Genomic DNA, 22093 nt, shown 5'->3' on the forward strand with positions numbered 1-22093 from the left:
TACTCACTGACACCTGCTGTCCCAATGAAGCTTTCGTTTGTCTGACCAACGAACACATGCAGCCACGTATGCAAGTGGACGCCTTTTAGCACACCCCTTTCTTTACTCTAAAAACATACAACTGTGGAAGGAGGGCAGGCAAAGAACTTGTTCGGTTTAGATGGAGCTACAGAATATATTCTCCAACAGAATTCATAGAAGTGATCTTTTTTATTTACTAAAGTGAAAGTTGAAATGTGGCAGCGAGGGGACAGCAGAGCTGCTTTAAAGTCAAAACAAAGCTAAACAACAAATCTATGAAAAATGTATAGTAAAAATAATGAGCTGTGTCAAAATAATGTCTGTTACATTTCTGGATTATAATAATTGATGCATTAATCGATTTATTATTTAATTGTTGCAGCTTTTAATGTTGGGATCAAGTTAAATTACTTCATTTATTGCTGGATAGTTTGTGAGATCACTGAAAAGGACTAATAGTACAACTTATAATAATAAAGCATGTTGTACATGTACACATTTTGGAGGATTATATCTGAATCTGCAAAGGGACTGAAAACTAAAGCTATACAATTAATAGAGGGGTGTTGGAGAAGGGCCAGTGGATTTGTGTCATGAACCCAAAACATTTCATTTCTGGAGTAAGATACCACAGAACTGTATGTGCAATATCTGTTTTGACTATTTAAAGTAACTCTCCTCCAGAGGATTTGTTTCCATTCATTTAATTTCTTACTATCAAGAACATTATTTGATAGAAATGTATCCTACGCGTTAAATGATCAAATGCAACAATGACACTAGTTTTCTCCAACAGCCTGTAAACTGTTAAGACCTCAACTTAAGATGAAGGACTTTGTTTTAATTCATCATAGTGTGGAAATCATTTCATGTTATAAAAATGAGTTTGCTTGCAGTGGAATATACTTTATATATGAAACTTACTGAGCAGGGCCACCTACTTCAGGTGACTGGATCTGTGATGCAGTTGTGGTGTAGCATCATCAAAAGAATTTACTGTATCACAAGTTTACAAAGAGACGTCCAAGCAAAACATCTCTCCAACAGAGAGTCGATGTGATAACTGGCCATAAACTACAAACATTGTTTAGAAATGTCCTCTTTATTATTATTCATCAAATTCCCATAATATGTGCATTTATGACTTGAGTTCAAACACAAAAATCCTTTTATATTTCTATACTGGACAAAAACTCACCACATATATTTTAAACCTTTTTGCACAGTATAAAGGGCTGGTGTTAAACAGCAGAATTTTTATTATTTAAGTGTGGTATGCTGAAAATTCCTTTCCCAGAAAACCCTAACAAATACCAGCAGCCATCATACTGTCTTGTGTTTTACATCCACTAGAGGAAGCTAATTTTCAACACTTCTAATCTCTACACTTACCTTAGTCTAGGTTACTGAACTGGAAAGTCTCCATCTCTTAAATAAAAATGGAATCTAATACAAACCAGGACTTAATTTTGCAAGCCAAAGAAAGAATTTTATTTACAAAACTAGTGGTTGATTTTTCCATGCTGAGGCCCTATGCATGTTAAGTAGCTTCATTTCATCTCTGTCAAGGTATGATATGACACAGTCATCACTCATTCCATCTAAAAGAATAGAACACCTCCTGATGCCGCCAAATGTTCAATAAGGGATTGGCCTGGTTTTGAGTGATGCTCGTCACTTTTCATTGCGTGTTGAGATGGTCGTCATGTGAAGATGGATGGCCCACACAGAGCGTGTCTTGGCATGAGGGAGTGGCATACAGGGGAAAAATGAGTAATGTGCACTGTAAGCATATCTGTTATCCTCAAGTCTCACCACTCAGCTATTCTCCTCTTGACCTTGGCCTGCTCTATTAACAGGGAACACAGGTGACTGTCCAGTCCTCATAATGGATGGGTGTATTTTGCACTCTGTAGTAAATGGTTGCACAACTTGATCTATGATATGAGACTGGACCAAAGCAAATTTCCCTAAAAGACAGAAAATTCCAATGAAGCAGGCATTTGCTCTGGTTTACAATCTGGCAGGCAGGCTATTATCTAGATGACACACATAATGTGAAGGCAATTCTTGTTTTTTTTACATGGTAGTTGTCAAGGAAACAGCTGACTCTTACAGTCCTTCATCTGCATTGTGCTTCACACTCAAGTAGTTTGACTATAAAACAATGATTCACCATTTCAACCAAACAAATTCAAGATACAAAAAAATAATGAAAGTATTAGCATCATGTATCTACACAATGTTCATGATGTGTTAAATTTAGTAGAACATGATATAACACAGATGTTGTCTGTCTGCCTATTTTTGCAGGTTACTTTAATTACAAAGTTGCAGGAAATTATAAATTCTTTATGACATACAGTACATCTGGTCATTTGAGAATGTGAATATAATGTGGATTTTGAGGAAGAGAAAATACCAAAAACCACACTTCAGTCTTTATGGACACTAAACTGAGCAGTAGACAAACATTATTTACTGTAAAACTTTAAAGGTTATTATGACGCAGTAGGTTCAGCTGCCATTTAAATAGATTGTGGTCCAACCCAAATTACCTCTTAGAGCCTATCCCAGCTGTCATCGTGCAGGAGGCGGGGTATATCCTGGACAGGTCACCAGTCCACCACAGAGCAACATAGATATTTTGAATTTATATTCAATATGAACTTATATTGATTTTTTTTCAAACATTGGAAGACTCATCCAGTTATAATCTAATGCACTCTATGTCCCTTGTGTGCAGCCCCATCCCTGCCTGTTCCTCTCTGTTTGTCAGCAACAAGCTAAGCTCTTCTGGCTTACAGCTTCTTCTCACTGTTAATGGCTTTATTTTTCAAAAGCAACCACCTTTACATGCTGCGACATCTTGGGCAAATTGTGGATAAATTCCCTAGAGGAGTGTTGCCAGAATCACGTTCATTGCCCTACAGAGCTGTTGACTATGACAGACCCCTAATCGAACCTTTCCTGGTAGACTTGCAGTCGTTTAAAGCAAATAATAATAATCCACACCACACACATATTTGGAAAACCACTCAAACAATTTCATTGTGCATTTTACAGTAATAGCGAAATCTACCAAAGCAAAGCTTGTGTAGTGTTCTGAGCCTCTCTACATCGCCCCTTTCCTCTTAATAAACATGCACAGGATCAACTACAATCACAGGAGTTACATTTGCTAGGTTACACAACTCGCTTTAAGCACTTACGGACTTCTTCTTCAGATCCTTTCAACACCAGCACCAACCACAATAAAAGGAATCAACTCTTTGAGGAAACCTTCACTAAGTTCCTTTTTGTGTTACATGCTCCCTCTCTGTCCCTCTCTGTTTCATCACAGTTCACTGAGTGCAGGAGGAGCAGCACAATAATTGATGTGACTTTGAGTGGGAGACAAGAAAATCCTGTTGCTTCTAATGTAAAAATTATGATTGAAGCATTCAATAATTCACATATTTTCAAACATGACTCAAACATAACATACAACAACTGCATTGGTTTTTCGTTTTCATTCCTGGGTCACATTCGGTAAATAACATGACAACACTTAATTCAAACACTCTTGTCACTTACTGGGTAGGTTTGGACAATACCATTAGTGGATTAGAGTTAAAAAACTGTCAACATCCTGGATGCTATTTCTACGCATCACATGCAGTTGCTCGAAAGACCAGGCTGTGTATTCTTCAAAAGGGATTATAGATTGCTTTGGTCTGCATGAACAAACAACACACTGGTCGTTTTCATACTACTTGGCTCCATAACTCCATTTTCCAAGCTTGAAGGTAGGATAGTTGCTCCTTTTCTCTCTGAGATCAAGAAGCAGTAGTATTCTAGCCGTTCAAATATTACTCATTGTCCTTTTGAAAGGATAGATAACCACTACCCCTTGATCTTGACATTGCGTCTGCACAATGGAGGACGAGGCCTAAATAATTTCATCATGGGTACCAGACTAAAAGCTCGTCCATAAACTCTCCTCCAGATGTGCACCTAGTGCCAACCAAATATCAGCAGCGGGGGGCGCCGTTGTATAGCTGACCACTTGATGGCAGCTTTGGGGGAAATGACCCCGCATACACAGAGAGAGTAATATAAGGCATTTGATTTTTAAAACACTAAAATAAATGGAAAAAACTCACTCTTAATGTGAAAGGAAGAAAGTTTATCTAGTTTGAATCAATCATCACTAAATGTTATGCAGTTGAAAGAACAAGACCAAGAATCTGAATGAAAAGTCTAATTGTAACATGTCTTCCAACAACACATGTTGAAAATGTACCTGCTATTTCTGTGGAAGCTTTGTGGATCTTTTATTTAAGATGTGCGTAAGCCATCAACAAGGAATCCTCCGCTTTACAGCTACACCAGTTCTGGCGGGGAGCCTATGAAACGTGCCTCCCCAGACGCACGGATGTGGTGGCCACTGGCCAGCCCATCATACAGACTGCGATGTGGAGGTCAGTCGCACATCGGCGCATTGTGCAGCACAGTTCTCCACTAAATCTTTGCTCTTGTCGCCTTTGTCCTTCAGAAACACTGCACTGGTTTTCGCTCTGCACACTGTCGGCGCAGCCCGCAAGTCACGTCTCGCCTTGCGGTTTAATTGTTTTTGTGTGGCAGGTGTCCCGGTGCCGCGTCGTTTTAACACCGGACAAGTGATGCCCTGAGCTGCGCTGTTGCTCCGCCGTCGCTTCTCCTCTCTGCAGCAAACTGGGCAAGAAATGGTGCCATGGGCAACTAAGCGGCAACGTTCGGAGGTAGGTACCCACAGCTGCCCTGCATGGATGGACAAAGGAGGGGGAATACTTTCTATTCAGCGCATGTTCTCCAGTTTGATCAGATAAGAGGCTCCGAGCTCCGTGTCCTCTGCGGGGAGCTCAGCACTGCGCCTTCCCGCACTAGTTTTGGAATATTTAATTTAACCCAAGAGGGTTATTCAGACGTGCTCTGGTGACCTTATCATGCAGTCTGGTAACGACAATAATTAACGGTTTCACCTAACATAATGTGCTCAGTTTATCTGTTAAACCCAATAATATGTCTCATAACTTAGTTCATTCACCTTTAAACCTTGAAAGTTAAACCTTTCATTCACCTGACACTGTAACATTAATATTTTGGTGAATTTAACCACACTTTAATAGTTAACTCCCATGTTTTAACGGTAATGTACATTTCAGTGACTTGCCAACACTAGCATGAAAATGTTTTTACCTACAGGCTTACAAAGAGGCAACAGAGCCTCTGTTTTCTTGTCTGGCACTGGAACGAGGTGTAGTAGCTCATGAAATCTTGTGAGGGCAGCTCAGAGGATTTCCATTTACAGTACATAACAACATCAAACTGTAAATCAAAAGCCTGCAGTTGTGTGCTGTTAATGAGGAAACGAATCCAACCATTCATCAGATCGGCCCTGTAGACAGTGCTCCTGTGGGATTTGTCTCTGATTAAAATATAAACGTTAACTAATAGATAGCTGGTAGACAAAGGAAAGATGGAGGGGATGGAGGGGAGGGGAGGAGGCAGGAAAACTTCAGCTTTCTGTTTAGTAAATCTATAAGTTTTATCTCTTTCAGTATGTTTACATCTCTAAAAAAAGTCTGTGAATATCTGAGGGGTTCTACTTTATCACTTTTTCTTTCCTCTCCTTTCTTTATGTCCCGCCTTCTCTCACTCAGCTGGTGGTGTCATGTTGTCTGCCTCTCTCACAGGTTAGACTCTCAGTCAACAGAGGGTCACAGCCACAAGCACATCACCAACCCTCTTCCTCCTCCTCCTCCTGGCTGGCAAAATTCGACCGTCTGCCTGCATTCATCTAAGCAGCATTGAAGACCGAATAAGTAGTGACTTTGCCTGCGTGAGGGAGTGTATGTGTGTCTGCACGTCAGTGCCTTCACTGCTCAGTCACCCTCCAGCCTTTTTTTCTGAGCGTGTGTGTGTTTGATGATGTGTGCTTGTGTCAAGGTGGAGAGTTAAGAGGAACAAGGGACCTCTTTCAGTCAGCAAAACAGAATCCAGTACAAGAGAGAGTGTGTGTATGCATGCGTGTGAGTTTAGCTGTTGACCAGGCTATGTGGGAGAGCCGTTCCATTCTGGGTTGAGTCGAGCAGAACAGGAAAGATCTGTAGGAGGAGCAGCCATGGGGCTCGGACAGTCCAGTAAGCCTCCGGTCACTGATGACACAGATGAGGGTGAGTTTTATTACATTCTGTATTCTTATTATGCCTCAGTTTTTGTGGTTCAAACCTGAAACGAAAGCAGTTTCTGAGCAGAAACTAGCACGGTCCAAGCTTTTCTGCAGCCTTATCAATGTGTTAGTCTTACCTGACAAGATTAAGAGCACTTCCAGTTAATGGTGGTGAAGCTGATTAGGTCTGAAAGCAGTCTTCTTCAGCAGTGCAGAAGAGGAATGCCAAGCGCTGCACAACAGTTTGCCTTTGATACGACCACAGAATTTTATATTTTTGCAAAGATAAATGTAGTCTGGAGTTTACAGGAGGACAGAAAGTTGTCTCTGAGCCTCAGATGTAGTCATTAATGCTAATCTTTACCAATGCCCTTGTATTTTAAAGTCAACTTCTTGATAGCTCTTGTCATAGTTTGTCTTATTCCTGCTACACCATTGCATTATCCATTTTTTTCTCAGACTAAACCCAATCAAGGTCAACATGAAAAGAGCCTTGATTGGCAAAGCTCTTGGTCTGAATTAATTTTCCCTTTGCGTGTCCTGAGTAGATAATACATTGTGATTTTATTGATCTGAGCCTGTCTCTGAAATTAATTCCATTCTGGCTGCAACCCAAAGACAAAATAAGTCAGTGTTACATGAGTCAGTGATTTAATCACAAGTGAAGTGGCTTTCCCACATTTGATCTCACTATACATGTTTTCCTCTGCATTTATAGGATCACAGGCCATCTGATAGTTTTGTTTCTTGTTATAAAGTTGCACATCATACATTTGTTTTATAGGTTTGGCTGCTGAGACCCTATCAAATGACTGTATGACTCAGAAATTTAATTCTGTGCTTTTCTCCTTTTCACTTGAGCTAACTTCTTTCAAAGTAGAAGTTATTATTCATGGTTAACCTTGCTGCTTAGTCATCTAGCGTGCCATTGTGGACGTGTTGCTCATAACAGAGCTTCTCTGAACTCTGAGGTAATGCAAGAGTGCATCCTCGCTGACTGCATGTGGGCGAAGTCACTGAGGGCAGGGTAGTGACAAACCCAGAAATACAACATTTGAGTTGAAAAAATAAGAACGTTCCGCTCTCTGGAAACAAAGTTATCTAGCTGATGAAACTCAGTGGCAAAAAGGATTCTCCTTATGAGGTTGGGGGAATGTGATCGGTGCTCCTTGACTTTGGGGTTATTGCTTGACATTGTGGGGTGGTGACTGGATCCCCTCACTGCTGTGTATATACTCCTCAATACTCCGCACATGCCTGAGAAACACAGTTCATGTCTGGGGGACAGAGCAGAGAAAGGGATGAGAAAGTAAGGATAATTGAAGAAAGACACAAAATGGTCAAAAGTAAAAAGGTTGAAGCTGTGTTAAAAACAGAGGTCAAGATGTAGAATGTAGAACAAATAGGGGCAACAGTGATTTCAGTAGTCCTTAAGAATACCTGAAAGCTTCTCAGCAATGATGACAATGATGACCAATCTCAGCGCATCTCCTTATGTGTCAAGAACCTCCAATTCAATTTTTTTTGCTGAGTGTTAGCAATCTGCATGTTGAGTACAGACATTAACACCTACCAAGAAATCATGGTAGGTGTTCGAGATGCAATAAAGATGCTAATTGGGCTTTCACTGCACAGTAATATTGGCAGCAGCGAAGGTTTGTTTGTTAATTCTGCCATGAAGCTATGGGTCCACTCATGTTATTACAGCAATATGAATACATGCTGACATAAAAAAAAAGCTTATCAATGTACAGGGCAGTCATTGCCATTGGCAAAACCTGTCTTGTACACTTACGTCAGAGTTTATGACATTTGTGACGCTTTTATAAACACAACCGCTCATTCATGTAGAAAAAGCGCAAACACAAATAAAACAAAAGGAAGTTAAGATTTGATACAAAACCAGCTGTAAGAATCAGCGAAGTTGATGAAATGTTGAAAACTGTGCAGTGAAAATCCTACATATTATTTTCTATTCTGCCACTGTTAGCTGTTTTACACTGAGAGGTGTGCATGACAGTGAAATTTGTCAAGACGTGTTTATTCCCCCAGAGAATATTGTTTGTTCATCATGTGTCCCCACATGTGTCTCTTTCTGCAACCAGGAGACTGGTTAATTGACAGGCCCTGTTCACAGTTCACTAGATTCTATTCACAATGCAGCGCCACACGGACCCACGGGTTCTGTTACGGTTGCCAGAGCAACCACGTAAATGCTGATTGCACCGATACCGCTGAACCCTCACATGATTTACAGGTTTCCATGTCAGAAGAATGAGAGGTAGAGTTAGAAAGAAAGAAATAGGGTGAGACATTATATCCACAATGAGTTGCTGATTTTGAAGATGTCATTTATATTTTTTGAATGATGAAACTATGAATTCTGTCCAACACATATGAGATTGTTCTGTTTCACTGTGTCTTTGTTGGTAAACCTGTGAGATTTGAATTCAAATTTGAGTTAAAGTTTGTTTCAAATTTTTTTCAGGCCGAATAAAACAAAAACCTCAGTTTTTTTTTTTTGGGGGGGGGGGGGGTTGAGCCCTGTTATTCCAATTTATCTTTGGAATAACACTTCACAGGCAAGTCAGCTTCACAAAATCAAGTGCAGCAGAGGAAGAAGTACACGATGTATAACAGTCTTGGACTCCAGGTATATTCTTAATTTCATGAAGATTTGTGATTTGGAATTTCATGAGAAACCACGTTAGCGCAGGAGATTCATTTGACTTTTTGATCCTCAGTAGTAATGAATGATATATGTTTTTAAGTGTTACTAAATTGAAGGGGGATATTTGAACTCAGTGTTCTGTTTTTTAAGAATGTCCTTTTGTCATAACCTTTTTACTAAAGACCAATGACTAACAACAAATATTGTGTCCGTAGCCAAAAACTCATACACATTTCTCTGTATCATCTATTGTTTTAGGCTGATAAAAGCTATGAAATTAAGTATGAACAGCAGATATTGACAAAGTACTATACTGTGTGTGAGTTAAAGTTAGTTTAAAAATGTAATATAGAGATAAATATGATATTTACATTTTTTTTTGTTTCCTTTTGAGAGGCATTGTTTTTTTTTGTTTTTTTTTTAAATGAACCAGACGGCCATCACAATGAGAGTGAGCATAATAATACATCAGCTCCATTGCAGGGTGAGAGTTGAATCTCCCTACAATTAGGGGAAAAAACTGAGAGCACAGATTAGTTTCAGGCATGATAAGTTGGAAGATATCTGCATATAAGATACAATATATGCAAAAGTACAATATGGTGCATCCCCTCAGTTGTGCATCCCTCTAAAATTAAAATACATCAGAGATGCAGATAATTACAGAGGCGACATGTTCCTTCATTAATACAAAGAAAAACACTTTATTTTGAGTAAACCTCGCTCACTTACTAGTATTGCTTCTCACTGGATCACCAGATGTGCTTTAATCCACTGCTGAGAATAGTCTCATGCAAATGCCCGTTAATTCTGGACTGAGTACTGTGTGCTATGGCACTTAGCTGTTTTAAGAATTTAATTGGCTGCTTTCAAGGCTCTGCATACAAGCTCAATTCTAAAAAAAAAAAACCATCGGGATGCTGTGTAAAATGTAAATAAAAAACGGAATTTAATTGTTTTGTCAAATCCATAAACTGATATTTTATTCAACAGAACATAAAAGACGAAATGTTAGCTCATCTTTATTTTCATGGCAGCAGCACATCTCATCAAGGTATAGAAGACGCAAAAAAAGGCTGGGAAAGTAAGCAGTACTGAAAAGAAACAACCGAAGGGAGCATGTTGCAGCTAACTAGATTAATTTGCAACAGGTCAATAACACAGATGGGCATAAGAAGAGCACCTTGGAGAGAAAGCGTCTCTCAAAAAAGGAAATGGGAAGAGATTCATAAATCTGCATCTACAGATGTGGAGCAGTTTAATTTGTAAATGTAAAATTGCAAGGACTTTGAGTGTTGCATTCTTTACAGTACATAGTATTATCAAAAATCTCCAAATCTGAAGACATCTCAGAAAATCTTATTTGCTTATCTGCTTATTTTCAGAGTTTGAGAGTGTGCAGGGCTTGAACCCAACAAGAGTGATTACTTCAGTCCAAACTGATTAGCATATGCCAGTCACATTCAAATTGACTAGCAGATGAGTTCCACAGTCACATGACTTACTCAACTAGTTTAAATCACAGAGAGGCTGTCAATGTGTCAATTCCACTCATGTCTGAGACGTCAATCATTACGCGCTCTTTTCTATGTATCCATCATTTAATATGGCACATTAAACCACTTACAGTAAAATACTAGTTTGCCTCTTGCTCCAGTCCTCCCTTCCCCGCTGCCTGCCTGTATCAGCTGTCTCTCCAGTAACTCCATCAGAACAAAATCTTGGTAATTCATCAGCAAAATGACCAAAAAAATCGGAATCGTTTCTGCGTATATATTGAGTTTATACAGTGGCACCTCTGTGTGTAATTGGTGGGTTATTCAGCTGGCCTCATATGGACCTTATAAGTGCACGTTGTATAAACACACCAACACAGATAGTGTGAGACAAGGAAGTGCTGCTGATACGTGACTAACAGAGCATAACATTGGCTGTCACATCCAATAGATCTTGTGACCGCAGGCAGATTGTGTGTCCGTGTGCGTGAGTGCACGCCATTCTGCTGCAAGTGGCAGGTAAAGTTTTAAGTCAGCACTAAATGTCCAATAAATGTGTGTGTGTTTTTCAATAATGAATGTGGGTGCATCTGTAAATGTATGTGTGTGGCAACATCTAAGTGTGTAAGGGCGTGTGTGTGTGTTCAGATGAGTGCTAATAGTGGGCAGCAGCTGTTCCATCCTCAGGGAAACTGCAGAGGGAAAACCGCCTGTCCTCGTTGTCACGACAACAAGAAACAAACAGCCCCATCCGGTTCCAGTTGGCGATAAATGTTGCTGATAGATGGAGGAGAGTGAGATAGGGAATAATACTGTCATTTAGGGTGTGTGTGTGTGTGAGAGAGACAGAAACCGACATGATAACAAAGTGAGGGAACTGCTAGTAAGCGGTAAAAAAAGAGTGCCCAAGATATATCTTTTCACATCTGTGGAATGGCTCTAAAGGAGAAACATGCAGATGTCATGCAAGACACCCGTGCTGAAGGTTATTTATGTCTCCATCATATAATGTCAATGACTTCTTGTTGCCCTGGAGACCTTCAGCTGCCTGATCTTGACTGAGGTGTTGTGTAGACAAGCAAATCTCAGTGATCCTTAGATGCAACACTTAACATCCAACTCTTTCCATTTATAATGCATCAATGATCATTTTTATAGGTGTGTACGTATAAATCGATTTTTCTATATTAGATTCTACCTGTAACACATTTCACACTGTAAAATGCCTGTTTTCAGAAGCAAGTTCAAATAGGTTTCATGAAGCTGAAAACTGAAATTTACAACTTTTCGAATGTTCCTTCGTTATCCATAATTACACGGAGCCATTTGTTTCCAAAAACATTGTAAAAAGAAAGAAAATGCAATGAATTGCAAATGATTTAAATTCTACAGCTAATTGGTGGAAGAAAATTTGCTCATTTTGAACTTGATGCTAGAAACAATTCATAAAGGTTTGAAGAGATGCATATTTATCTTTGCGTTGCATCATTTTCATTTACATTTTCACTGTGTTCCAGGTGTTTTTATGGGGTGACAGAACTGGACTGCAGACAGCCCAGTGCAGCATAAAACACACAAATATGATGTGATTTGGCACTGTGTTACTGATATAAGCAGCATATGTTGCTCTAAAACCTGTATGCAGGGGCACCATTGATGTAGTTCCATGCCATCATAGATCCTTACTCTTGAACTTTGTGATGGTAACAAGCCGGATAGTCTTGCTCCAAATTAGATAAGGTGATGTGGTGTAAATTCAACACAGAGGTTAAAAGTATGGAATCATCAGACCCAGGGACAGTTGAGCTCTGGGTAAGATAAAATGCAGCATTTCCAGCAGTTCTATGTTTTCTTTGCTTTGCATGAGTTCTAACTTGCATTTGTGGATGCAGCAATGAGCTGTTTTCACTGACAGTAGTTTTTAGAGGCGCTCCTGAGTTCCTGCAGAACCACAGAATTGTACCACATTACTGGTACAGTTCCACCTTAGTGTTGGTTTTCAGCCCTGGTGTTTTTATTTTTTATTTATTTTAACAAGACAGCATTTCTATTCATTCTTTACCTCTGTCCCAACTTAACTGATAACCTGGCATCACATTAAAAATGCATGTATTAAAAAAAGAAAAGATGATTCAATATTTTATATGTTGCCTTTGTATTTTTTCATTTACATGCACGATTCAAATCATTTTCAAATTAATGCCTTCTGTTTTTGTTTACATTTACACAGCATGATAACTTTTGGGGAGAGTGAACCAATAACAAGAAGATGTCAACATAACAACATGGGTTCTTTTTAATAATATTATCCTGATATGATATAATATTTTCTAAGGTTTGGAATTCTGCTTCAAATTTCGAATGAAATTGAACAATAACAGCTAATTTTTTTCCTCTTTTTATTCTCCCTGCAGTCAGTTTTGACCATTTCCAGATCCTGAGGGCAATAGGAAAAGGGAGTTTTGGAAAGGTAAGTTCATGTCCGCTCAAGTGTCCTCTTTTTTTATACTGGACAGGATGGAAAATAATAGATTAGTCTCACAATTACCTAAAGCTCGTGGGGGATATATGCCCCATTATGCTGGAAAACCTGGAAAATATGCACATTCCAAGGGCTGAAATGTGCAATGTGTTACTTTATGCTTCAGTAGTAGCAATTTTTGTGTCCATTGACTACATATTTGAGATTCCCTCTGATTTCCTTTCAGAGGAAAGGCTGCACTGCATAAACAATATGAACCTAAAAAAAAGAAAGCTTTTTAAACTGCTATTTAAAAAGAGAAAGAATATAAATGGACAATGTGTCACTTCAGACAAATTGCAGACCGTATATTAAAAAACGAAAAAATATTTTTGGTTTAAAAAGCACAGATATTAAGATGTAAAATTCATCATTCAGAAACTACATTGTAAATATGTTGCAGAAGCTCTTTCTGTTTTTTATAAGTTAAATGTGATGTTAGAAATAGCTGCAGAGAAACGTAATGTGTGTGAGTCCTCTACAGAGGGTTTCTGTTACTGTTTCAAGTCTGGACATTTTCCTCCTTGTGATTGTGGAACTGAGACCACCAAAAACAACAATATTTCTCTATGATTTGCCTTTTGTGTCTAAACCACAAATCCAGTAATACTGACCTTTCACTTTGCAGTTATTTTCATTTCAATGTCCAGTAATTTGGAGTAGAAAAAAAATCACATTTACATTTAAAAGACTGGCACGGAAATTAGGCTTCATGATGTTCTAGATTTATCTAAGATAAATGTAGTTAAAAAAAACAAAAAAAACGGTGTACACAGATTTAGTTGTAAATCCACTGTGTTTGTACACAATAGAAAAAAAATAATAGTCCCCCCCCAATTCAAATCTGTACCCAGAGTTCTGATAAGCACATATAGGGGATGCGCACGCACACTGAGATGCACACGCATACACACAACACAGACCCACACAACAACAACATGCTATCCTATAACAGATAAGCAGTCTAATCACAGTAGATGGCAAGCTGCTCAATGCTCCGAGTGATGCGATCAGGGCTTGGCTGATTAATTGTGCCAGCTGGTCCAGAGATTACTCTCTTAGATAGCAGTAATCAATGGCTTATTGATGCTTGTAGCACAGACAAGCACAACTACAAATAAATAGGCCGTATGACAACTCTGCAGTTTGGAACTATGAGTGTCAACATGTAATACACATGTAGCAGTCTGTTTGATATACACCAAATGTCAACAACCCAGATCCCAGATTGCACCAGGTGTTACACTTAGCATTTGCTCACATCAGTCATGCTACAGCCATGATACATTCATATACACTTAAACCACTAATGACTGCAAACATGTACTGGTTTCCATTTGGAAAAAATTCTAAACATACCCACGCTGAAAGCTAAACATCTTAAGAGAAAATTCAGTTCATGATCCCAGAGATAAAAGACACATCCTTTCCCTCCAAAATTTTCATCCAAACTTGATAGATGGTCAGCATTTCTTTTTATTGCAGGGTTGTTACAAATCCTCCATATGTGACGTGCAATAAAGCTTCAGGCAAACATGAATGAATGATAGAAAGTGAACCACCATTCTGAGAGATTTAATAAAAAGAATATTTTTTTCTAACATGTCAATCAGCCTATTTTCCCACTTCTGGGTTGCATGCAGTTGACACAACAGCTGCTGGTCAGTTGAAACACAACAATACTTTACTAAAACATTAAACCCCATCCTGGTTGGTTTTTGACAGCAGCATCACTTGGTTAGTGGTAGACATCGAAATTAGATGGTTAGAGTTAAAAAATAACAACATGCTAAAAACTTTGTTCTATACCAGATGTTGAATATTATATTTATTTAGGGGCACTTTTGGCTGTGGTGTTTATAATGATCTAATTTTGTAAGGAAAAGCTTTTTGTGAAAACAACAATCTTTTTCAATTCAATACAATTGAAACACTGCATTGCAACAAGCGATTCCCCCTCATGTGATTTCAACAGGTCTGCATAGTGCAGAAGAAAGACACGAAGAAGATGTATGCCATGAAGTACATGAACAAGCTAAAATGTGTAGAACGGAACGAAGTGAGGAACGTCCTGAAAGAGCTGCAGATCATGCAGAACCTTGAGCATCCTTTTCTGGTCAATTTCTGGTAAGCTAGTATTCTTAAATACATATTTGGCAAGTGTAATGGTATGTCTCTGTTTACTACTCCGTAGATTTTCTGTAAATGTGCAAATTCCTTTGTGTTTTTATCTATTCTGACCGAGTTCAACTACAATGTAACTGTTTGGCATCCAGTCTTAGAATGGCTTTCATTTGTAAGCCAGTGACTTTGACAGAACATACCCCACAGTTCAGTGAACATTCACACAAAAAATTTGAAATCTCAAACACACTATGAATGCTTGCTACTTCTGCAGGTCATCTCCACAAAAGCCAATGTTTTACAGTCAGTATTACCATTAGAGCACAACAGCAATATCGTCGATTTTTTAGTGCACTCTGTCACCCTTTTAATTTAAATTGTGGCTAGATCCTGTCCTTTAAATCAGTGAATGTACAGCCACAGTAAAAGAGTATTATCTATTTAAAGAAGCCTTTCACACAGTTCTTGGACTCAGGTTGCAGATTCATCCAGAAAGATGTCAACCACTGAGGAGCACTTACAAGCCTCCATCCATTTCTATATCACCCCCTGAAGTTGCTAAAAGGAAAATGTAGTTTGCTCACTGATCCAAGCGCAGCTTTATGGCACAAACTCTCCTCTACATGGCCTCTCCTTTGCCTCATCGCATTTGTTGTTGAAGGAATCTTTCCTTCAACACCACACAAAGCTCATGTCGGGGCTAATCTAAGATGACTCATCAGGTGCTCATTCATCATCAAATGAAAGCCAGCACCAGGGATCATACTTTTAAGTTGCCTGATAAGTAAAGCTTGTTATACTTCCCTTTGAAATGCATCATTCATTTATGATAAGCACCCTACCATCCTGGTTTTCTGTCAAGTGAAGAAGCAGAGAAAGGGGACCTCTGTCCAAAGGTTTTTTAGGTATCTCCTAAAAATTGCTAAAAATCTGAATCAAAGAATATCATTTGACTAGTGGAGCCGATTTTCTCCAAGGTCTTCTTTGAACTTTACTTTTTTCCATTCATATTCATCCTCTGCTCACCTAATTCCCCTTTCCCCAATTACAATTTATCTTTTTTTGAAAGCTACTATAAAATAATCAATAGCTTTCTTTTTTATTACAAATGTAAGGGAAACAAAAATAAAAGTCTCCCTTTGACAGGAATAAATTAGATTAAACTGAGGGCTGTTTAAAGATGAAGAGAGAGTCGAGGGACAGAGAGGCCCGTGAAAACGTGGAATATCCACACAGCAGAGGAGGAAAACAGAAAACTAGAGGGAGAGGTGCCGTTTACAGACTCATCAGACAAACAATGCCAGCGCTTGCTTTCTTGCTTGATTGCATGCTGTGCTGGCCAAAAGAAAAAAAAAAAAGCTGGAAGTTAATTCTGTTGGCAGTGTAAGCCCCCATGGGTGGGGGTAATTTCCTCCAGAGATGTGCTTGGGTCAGCGCTGTGCCCACTCAACCACCCACTCCTTCTCTTTCTGTCTCTCTCACTATGTTGAGTTGGCATAAGTTATGCTTGTCCTGTGGTAAGCACTCAAGGTCAGACGGGGAGGCACTACCTGCGAGTATATGAACTGAGTTGAGCCAATTACATGCACAAAAGTGTCCCGTCACTGTCCTCTCTTCTTCCTTCTGCATTCATTCACCTTGTCCTCCCCTACTTTCCACTTTGTCCTCTTCTACTGTATTTCCCTCCTTCACCACCTGCTCCACTTTCTTTTCCCTTCTCTTGCTGTCACTGTGCTTGCCGTTGGCTATGACCTCAGAGGTGCGCACAGCACGCAGCCAAGAAACAATTGCACTTAGAACAAAGGAACCAAAAAAAGGACAGTTATTATCCAGCCATACAAAGCATTTTACCACTTAATGGTTATGAAGAATTTTAACCTTTGGAATGATCAGTTTATTGATGTGCCAGCACAGAAGGAGAAGCCCTTTGTGCCTATAATTCCCGCTGTGTAAGGGGAGCCCTTACTGGCGCTGCTCCACTTCAACACAAATGCCAGATAGACACTTTGTGCAGGATCATAGGCAGAGAGAGACACGGGGATAGTTACGAGCATAAAATTCCAACTTGAGCTCATGACAGATTGTAAAATATGTACATTGGTCCACTGAAAAATACATAGCAATATCTACAATGTCTTTACTTAGTTCTCTACCGTGACACAGCTACTGATGATGTTTCCACTCCCGGTGTGACCTGACAACACTGACACCTGCAACGCAATTTTGTTGGAATTCTTGACTACGAAAACAATGCTGTATTAGGGGTTGGTGGGTCATGTTAAACCCACAACCTTCATGCAAGACTTTACTGGTTCAAATACTGTCCCGAACAATCTTTTTCACTCTCCTTTTACTTTTCTACTTTGCTCCCACCGGCTCAAGTTAGGAGTTGAAAGTAAATGGTTAGGATTAGAGCTAATATAAATGGTTAGGATTAGAAAAAAGGGTGGGGTTAGAAAACGCTACCCTACTCAAAACAACTGGCTACCAAAACATTTTTACCTCATAATGTTCCTTTTTTTTTTACAATTTCTGGGCTGACAATTCTGTTTTCAGTCCTAATGTTTTTTCAGCTGATTGGGGGAAATGGCCCTGCTGTCTGGTGTGATGGATGTATTTCAAATATCCATATGACCCCCACATTACTTAAGCTTCCAACGGAACAAAAAAAAAGCATGCAGTAATATTTCCCCAGACAACAAAAGTGTAGAGTAGTTTCTGTTCTAGGGGTTAACTCTTGTTTGGAAGCTTTTGTTACACTTACAGTAAAGTAATGTGTTATCATCAGCGCGAATAACTAACCTTAGCTTAATTTGTCCCTCCATGTGTTTCCCCATGACACAGCCTAGTGGGTTATTGGAAAAGAAGATTAAAAAAAATACCTGTGCTGTGTCTGGCAGAGCATGTACCCAAGCCACACACACACATTCCAGAGAGAAGAAAAGGAAGAAAGAGAGAGTGCAGCAAAATAATCATATTTCTGAAGTCTGAAGGACTCTTCATATAACAATATTTCCCATTTATAGGCTATGGGGAAAAAAACTACTATGATGTAACGCACTATCATAAGAACATAATTGCATAACTATCAAAGAAAAAAAGTAGTAGCCTACATTAACAAAAGTCTGAAAGATTGTTTAGAAAAAGCTTTACTTGCTTCAGGGCGTCCTTCCTTTCCTCAGTCCTTATGTAATCTTACAAATGCATCACATTTCTGTGCATAGCAAGTTTCAGTCTCTTTTCACTCACGTTTTAAACTCAGAAGACCAAATAGTGATGCCATTATGTGCCACCAAGGCAATGCTCTTCTCCAAAAGGAGCCCTTCTTTAAGAAACCTGACATAAAAGAACTTGTAAAGAAGACATGTTGCATTGTGAATTCACCTCACATATTGACTGAAAATACTGAGCAATGATAAATTTGACTCCAAGTACCGCAAGAAATAATAAGGCCCAATTTTACTTTTAACACTGCAGACTTTGTCAAACGCTTGAAAACAGAATGTCAGCATGTCAAGTATTTGGCTTCATGTCAAGGTGACCTGCTGAAATGGAAGATCGGATAATCCAGGATGGCAAGAAGAGGAAAATATCATAATCAAGTACTGGTAATGCCAATATGTGACCCAGCAGGAAGTAAAAATATACATACAAATATTCCTTGGAAATATTTTGTGAATAAAAAGAAAAAAGTAGCTGATTTAGAATCTGCTTGACTGCTAAATTACTGGCATTATGTGAGGGCATGAATTTGTAATGTGCCTTTTCGTTACAAACATGTTTATGTATTTTTGCATGGAGGTGCACCTATTTGTGTGCGCTGAGGGTATATTGAACATCAACTGATGGGAGCTGTCAGTCAAAGGGAGGTGTTGGGAGAAGGGATGGGAGGTTGGTTTGAGAGCAGTCAGCATTGATCCGGTATGTCACAGTCTGAGTGGTTGGCTAGCTGAGTCCATTTCAATGTAGTGCTATGGTCAGTGTGTGTGCATGTATGGGTTGCATGTATATCTAATCACTATAATTGCAGTGCTAAACAATTCTTAATTAAGCAGGTTATTACTGAGATTCACTGATGTAGTTTTTATGCTTAAGGCACTCAATACATACTGTAAATGTTAATTAGCAAAACTGCTCAACAGTTTAGAATAGGTTTAGTTAATTTTCTTCACAAGTCATAAAGAGCACAATAGCGCATTTAGTTAGAGTACAAATAATACAGCTTTAGTATTATTTTAACTTTCTTTGTAACCTTACAACTCATTACTGCTAATAACTGTTCCCTATGACAGGAGGAAAGCAATGCCTTTTGTAAGCATATGTTACTATTAGCTTGTGAGCCCCTGTGGTTTCTTGAGACATCCATTACCGAAGTGGCCCCGGGGTGCCTCTGCCTCTAAAAGCACCATACAGGATGCTTTCCTGTGAGACCGAGAGCCTGGAGGCCACCAAGAGGTCACATTGAAATGCATGTGTGGTAGAGACAGACTGAAAGAAAGAAGGACAGAATGAGTAGAGGACTGAGGAGACAGAGAGAAGGCATGGGAGAGAACCAGCACACCATAGAGGGACCAGGCATGCATCCAAGAAGGCAAATAAAAAGTCTGCACTATTTTATCATGATGTACAGTTGCTAATCTAAAGCCTAGCTATTGGTCTCTATTCTCTTCTCAAAATGCAGTTTGAGATATGAAATAACAGCAGCTGACTGATTTTGATTTGTTCTTTCTAGTGGTAATAAGCTCATTCAGCTGCAAAATACAAAACTCTGTTGTTGTTTTTTTACATCAGAAAACTATTATTTAGCAAAAATATAAATTTCTAATCATGTTCTACTCTAAAATGTAAGTTACACAGACAAATTGTGAGTACAATAGAAAAATGCAATGACATAATTTCTTTCCCACACATTTTACTGAAAACCTCTACCCTGGCTAATGTTTTGATGCACTAGTTACACTTGATAGGGATTTATGTTTCGAGTGCTTCCCTGCACATGTTTTATCCAGCCAACTTAACTTTCCAGCTGCATCTACCAGGGAAATTTAATGAGCTATGACAATCAGTCTGCATTGGTTATTGGGAGTTAGCTGCTTACTGCTGCTAGCAGGTTCTTTGTTATAATGCTGAGCAGTGCTTCCAATTTAGTGAGCCTACCATCCACTGCTGCCACTTAATTTATTCCAAGGATAAAAGAACACACTAAACATCTGACAAACTATGCAGGTGGGAGAGTAGAGGAGCAGAGGGAGAAAAACTGTTGCAACAAGTCCTCCAGTTAATATAATCATATCGGTCATTTATTCATATCCTTAAACAACCCATAACAGCATCCTGTAAAGGATGGCTCCTTTAGGCTGCAGGAGGGTAAGACAACCCATATGAGCATTTCCACATCAGGATAGATGTCATTCTGAAGTGTTTGCTTTAAGAAACAAACAAAAAACTCATAAATGGGGGGAGGGGTTGGGGGGCACTGTAATCAATTTAAATGATATAAAATACATTATTTTAACAACAGAAACTGTCACTTTCATGGACACATTTTTTATAATTCACATGCAGATGCTCTTCTTTAAACATAACTATAGGCTGTTTCGGCCCGCATGAACAAACGTCCAATTAGGACGTACTCAGGTAGGGGACAGTCTCAGCTAATGCTAAATGCTGTTCTTGCAAACCTGAAAACAGCACTGTAAAATGAGCAAGGCACTTTTAAAATAAGCCACTGTGCAGAGGAACTTTGAGTTGTAAGATGAGTTAATGTAAGATCTTTTTGTATGCAGCAGCACAACACAGTTTATACTGTGTGCAGTGTGTGACAGTTTACAGCAGTAGATGTCAATCAGACTCATCACCTCTGAAGCTTTCAGCTTTGTACAGGGCAGAACACAACCTCTTGGCTGAGGATTCACGCAGCCTGCGTGGGTACGGCTGATATAAACAGCAAGGTTTTTCTTCATCTTTTTCTTTCAACATCTTGAACAGTTTTGAGCGACCTGCAGTTGAGATGTTTTAGAATAAATTAAAAAAATAAGTGTGACTTTCTCAATAAGGCCATCAAATACTCTCTTAGTTTTTAAATATATATATATATATATTATCTGATAGAATTTAAAGATTTATTTTTTTATTTTCAAGTTTAAATAAAAAAAAAAACAGCAAGGGCTTTAGGGGTCAGTGATGCTAGATACCATTTGTGACTTAGTGGCAGTAGACCGGAATGCATTTACACAGGTTGCAAGTTGGATATATATTCAAGTTGGAATATTTCAAAATGACACAGAAAGTGAAACTATCTAAGATACAGAACAACAACAAAAAAAAAGATGAAAGACAGAAAAAGACAATAAAAGATGAAAGAAACAAAGAGATGATAACCATGAAAGTGTATGTGTTGGAACGAGTGCCATTTTGAATTCACTGTGACAGCAGAAGCAGCAGGTTAACCAAGACTTGGTTTATATTCAGCCATCTTCCAAATACCACGTCAAGCAAATACTGTTGAGCATTAAATAAAAAGGTCAGTTAACACCACATGGATGTTGTTTAGTGCCGAACACAGTGCATGAACTGCATAAGAATGTAGCTATCATAACACGCACATAGACTGATAAGTGTTAACATTGTGCATAAATCTATGGGATGACAGGGTCTGTCTGTAAGTGAGCTTTTTTTATATAAAAGCTTGCATGTGAGTCGGCCTTGATCTGCCAGCATGCAGAACGCATATGAAACTTTTATCACATCTCAAGAATGACTGTGGTTGGCTTATGCACCAACAAGCAGTGGGGCATGACTTGGCACACGTGTGGGCACACTCTACAGAAATCCAAGTACAAAGTACATTCTTTTCTCTGTACATATGTACATGTGCCTGTGTGCCGGCAAACTTCCCTACAACAATGATGGCTATGTCCTTTCACTCTTTACTGCGTTGGCTTTTTGATGGAAATACTATTGGGACAGAAAACATGGAAACTGCGGCCAAGCATGAGAGTTGGTTTTCTACTTGATTAATCTGGTTTCGCTGAGGACTCAGGTGGGATATTGATTGACTGGATGGC

General features: G+C 39.0%; 1 protein-coding gene across 1 annotated transcript in view; it reads left to right on the plus strand.

Moving 5' to 3' along the window:
• The first annotated feature begins 4486 nt into the window (after nt 1-4486).
• stk32a (serine/threonine kinase 32A) overlaps nt 4487-22093 on the plus strand; it is a 65269-nt gene continuing 47662 nt past the window's right edge. The window contains exons 1-4 of the mRNA XM_072374799.1: nt 4487-4784; nt 5739-6218; nt 12796-12851; nt 14878-15029. Coding sequence (XP_072230900.1) covers nt 6167-6218; nt 12796-12851; nt 14878-15029 — 260 coding nt within the window. The 5' untranslated portion in view covers nt 4487-4784; nt 5739-6166. The remainder of the gene's footprint in view (nt 4785-5738; nt 6219-12795; nt 12852-14877; nt 15030-22093) is intronic.

This window comes from Leuresthes tenuis, unplaced genomic scaffold (genome assembly GCF_036924035.1).
Source record: "Leuresthes tenuis unplaced genomic scaffold, fLeuTen1.0.hap1 SCAF_21, whole genome shotgun sequence".
In the NCBI taxonomy this organism is placed as follows: domain Eukaryota; kingdom Metazoa; phylum Chordata; class Actinopteri; order Atheriniformes; family Atherinopsidae; genus Leuresthes; species Leuresthes tenuis.